Source organism: Sceloporus undulatus, chromosome 8 (genome assembly GCF_019175285.1).
Source record: "Sceloporus undulatus isolate JIND9_A2432 ecotype Alabama chromosome 8, SceUnd_v1.1, whole genome shotgun sequence".
Lineage (NCBI taxonomy): Eukaryota > Metazoa > Chordata > Lepidosauria > Squamata > Phrynosomatidae > Sceloporus > Sceloporus undulatus.
This window is the reverse complement of record NC_056529.1, coordinates 4978326-4982168: the sequence shown is the minus strand read 5'-3', so window position 1 is coordinate 4982168 and position 3843 is coordinate 4978326. Positions and strand designations below refer to the sequence as shown.

General features: G+C 56.0%; 1 protein-coding gene across 3 annotated transcripts in view; it reads left to right on the top strand.

Annotated features, from left to right (window-relative positions):
• Nucleotides 1-1140: 1140 nt before the first annotated feature.
• The window catches only part of LOC121914699 (transcription factor Maf-like), a 5110-nt gene continuing 2407 nt past the window's right edge, over nucleotides 1141-3843 (top strand). For 2 of the 3 annotated variants that reach the window (XR_006100564.1, XR_006100563.1), the window contains exon 1: nucleotides 1141-3843. Coding sequence is in view for 1 of the 3 variants with exons in the window: in XM_042438330.1 (XP_042294264.1) it covers nucleotides 2528-3759 (1232 nt within the window). In the remaining 2 variants the exon portion in view is untranslated. The other variant, XM_042438330.1, reaches the window with a different exon arrangement.

Here is a 3843-nt window from a genome sequence, read left to right as displayed (position 1 = left end):
TTTTTTCTCTATCTCTCTCTATATATATATATATATATTCCATATAGATCCTATATATATATAGACATATATACCCTTTATTTCCCTTTATTTATATATATAGGATCCGAATAAATAAAGTGAATTCTTCCCCTCCAACCTTTTTTTGTTTGTCTGAATTTAAACAGAAGAAACCTTGGAAAACTCTCTGGGTTGTTTGTTTGTTTGTTTGTTTGTCTCCGGGAAAACTTGAGATCTATCTAGAGCTCTATGGATGGATCGAAATCGGCGGAGGCGGCATCTGCCCTGGAGTAGATAACCCGGTTCGAGACCGCTTTGACTGTCAGGGCTCAAGGCTATGGCATTCTGGTGATCCGCTCCCTGCTTTTTCAAGGGGGTTCCCTTTTCGACACGTGTCTAGCCTCTTCACACGAGCAAAGGACCCAGGTTTGGGGCGAAGAGTCCCAAAGATAGTGAGTGGAGGGCAGAGCCAAGGCAGGAAAGGAATCAAGGGATGATGATGATGATGATGATGATGGTGGTGGTGGTGGTGGTGGTGGTGGTGGTGGTGGTGGTGATGATGATGATGATGATGATGATGATGATGATGATGATGATGATGGGGAGCATCCTTACCTTTGCCTCCCAGCTGTATCCTCTGGCTCCAAAGGGCTTGGGATGCTGCCTTTCTTCCTCTCCTCCTTCCCCTCTTTCCCTCCATCCCTCCATCCAAGAAAGAGTTAAAGGCCTTCCTCCTCCTCCTCCTCCCAGCTGACAGTCAGCTGATTGGAGCCTTTGATTGACAGCTCCGGAAGAAGAAGAAGAAGAACTTTCCTGGCTCCGAGGCTTATTATGCAAATGAGGTCCGGGCTCCTCGGCCCGTGATTGGCCAAGACGGGGAGCCCGTGTCCCTGGCGGAGGCTGTGACGTCACGCGCACTATAAAGAGCCAGCCAGGCTTTTCAAGCTTCTCCTCCTGGAGGGAGCGCTTGGGAAAAAAGGAAGAGAGGTCCTCCTTTTGGGGGACTTGGGAGTTCTAGTTTCCTCCTCCTCCCTCGCAATGTCTAGTCTCCTCCTGGCTCAACTGGGATCCCCCTCCTCCTCCCTTTCCTCCTCCTCCTCCTCCTCCTCCTCCTCTAAGCCTTGCCCATCTCCCTAAAGATATATATATATATATATATATGAAATCTTGATTCAACTTCACTCTCTTGTTTGGGACTTCTCTCTTCATTTTCCCAACTGGTTTTTTGTAAATGGAAAGCCCCAAAGGAGCCTAAAGCACCGCCAAGGAAAGACTGAAAGAAAGAAAGACTGAAAGAAAGAAAGAAAGAAAGAGAAAGGAAGGAAGGAAGGAAAAGACTCTTTCTTTTGCAACCCAAAGAGCCCAGACCTCCAAAGGGATCTGTGTCTTGCCTTTTTCTTCTCGTTCTTCTGCTTTTGTTTGAATCATCATCTCCTGCCAAGCTGCAGTTTGCAAAGCTGCAGAGAGGAAGAAGGGAGAGAGAAAAGGAGAGAGAGAGAGAGAGAAGGGGAGGAAAGAAAGGGAAAGACCATTTCTTTTTAAACCCAAAGAGCCCAGAACTCCCAAGCGATCTCTGTCTTGCTTTTTTACTTTCCTTTTTCTAAACCAAGCTGCAGTTTGCAAAGCTGCAGAGAGGAGAGAGAAAGGAGGGAGGGAAGGAAGGAGGGAAGGAAGGAAAAGACCATTTCTTTTTAAATCCAGAACTCCGCCGCGATCTTGCTTCTTTTTTTCGCCTTGCGTTCGTCCTCTCCTGCCAAGCTGCAGTTTGCAAAGCTGCAGAGAGGAGAGAGAGAAAAGAAAGAAGGAAGGAAGGAAGGAAAGCAAGAAAGGAAGGGAACCGGAGAGCGAGGCGACGGCCGGCCTGATGCCCCAGGAATAGAGAGGCCCAAAGGAGAGGCCCGGAGGCCAAGCATCGCCTCCGCCCCACCGGCTGCAGCCCAGACACTCCGGGCGCAGAGGAGGAGGAGGAGGAGGAAGAGAACAAAATCCCCCCGAAACCAAAGGGATCCTTGGACTTTCCATCAACCCAAGAGGATCGGAACCTTCCCAGCAATCCTTTTGGATCGGAACCTTCCCAGCAACCCGAGGGGATTTGGACTTTTGCAGCAACTCAAGGGGATCCTGAGACTTCCCTGTAACCCAAGAGGACCGGGACCTTTCTAGCAACCCAGGGGGATCCTGAGACTTTCTAGTAAGCCAAGGGGGATCGGAACCTTTCCCAGCAACCCAAGGGGCCCTCAACCTTTCTACTAACCCAAGAGGATCGGAACCTTTCCAGCGGAGACTTTTGAACCACCGGAAGGGGATCCAGAAACTGAAGGGGGGATCGGAACCTTTCCAAAGCCAGCGAAGGGGATCTGAGCCTCAGGGGGGGTGTGAAGCTGTCCAGCACCCGAAGGGGGATCGGAGCCAAGGACCCTAGGCGCTGCCCCCTCCCTGCCCCAAGCTGGCTCACCCTCTGGGTCCCTCGGGCCCCTCTTTCTGGAGGAGCGGGCTGGGGCTGGGGGCCGTGGTGCCCGGGAAGCGGATGGCCTCGTCCTCCTCCTCCTCCTCGGCGGGGGCCTCGGGCCCCTCGGAGCTGTCCCTGGGGGCCCCGGCGGAGCTGCCCACCAGCCCTTTGGCCATGGAGTACGTCAACGACTTCGATCTGATGAAGTTCGAGGTGAAGAAGGAGCCCGGCGAGACCGAGCGGCTGATCAGCCAGTGCGGGCGCCTGATCGCCGGCGGCTCCCTCTCCTCCACCCCGATGAGCACCCCCTGCAGCTCCGTGCCCCCTTCGCCCAGCTTCTCGGCCCCCAGCCCCGGATCCGTCGCCGGGGGCAGCACGGCCAGCGGAGGCCAGGACCAGAAGGGACACTTGGAAGACTACTACTGGATGACCGGCTACCCCCAGCACCATCATCCCCAGCAGCAGCACCAGCAACACCATCATCCCCAGCAGCAGCAGCAGCAACAACAACTCAACCCCGAGGCGTTAGCCTTCAGCCCTGAGGATGCTGTGGAAGCCTTGATCAACAGCACCCATCATCCCCTGGCTGCTGTGGTGGCCGCCGCGGCCGGCTCGGGAGGATCCGGAGCCTCCTTCGACGGCTATGCCAGGGGGCAACCCCAAATGGGCACCATGCCCCCCGAAGAGATGGGCTCGGCTGCCGCGGTGGTCTCCGCTGTCATCGCTGCGGCGGCTGCTCAACAACAACAGCAGCAACAACAGCATCAGCATCACCATCCAGGCTTCCATCACCACCATCACCACCATCATCCCGCCTCGGCCGGGAGCAGCAGTAGTAGCACTTCTTCCTCCTCGTCGTCGTCTTCCTCCTCCTCCTCTAGCAGTAGTAGTGCTACTCCGGGCTTGCACCCGCCTTCGCTGCCCTTCGAGGACCGCTTCTCGGACGAGCAGCTGGTGACCATGTCGGTCCGGGAGCTGAACCGGCAGCTGCGGGGGGTGAGCAAGGAGGAGGTGATCCGGCTGAAGCAGAAGCGGCGGACCCTGAAGAACCGGGGCTATGCCCAGTCCTGCCGCTTCAAGCGGGTCCAGCAGCGCCACGTGCTCGAGTCCGAGAAGAACCAGCTCCTGGCCCAAGTCGAGCACCTCAAGCAGGAGATCGCCCGCCTGCTCCGCGAGCGAGACGCCTACAAGGACAAGTACGACAAGCTCCTGGCCAGCGGCTTCCGAGACACCGGTGGCAGCAACGCCAACAACGGCGGATCCGGACCCGCCAGCGGCAGCGACAGCCCCTCCTCGCCCGAGTTTTTCATGTGAGTCCCCCTTTGGGAGTGGGAGATGATGATGGGGGCATGCCTCCTCCTTCCACAGCCCCCGCATCACCGCATGATGCCTCG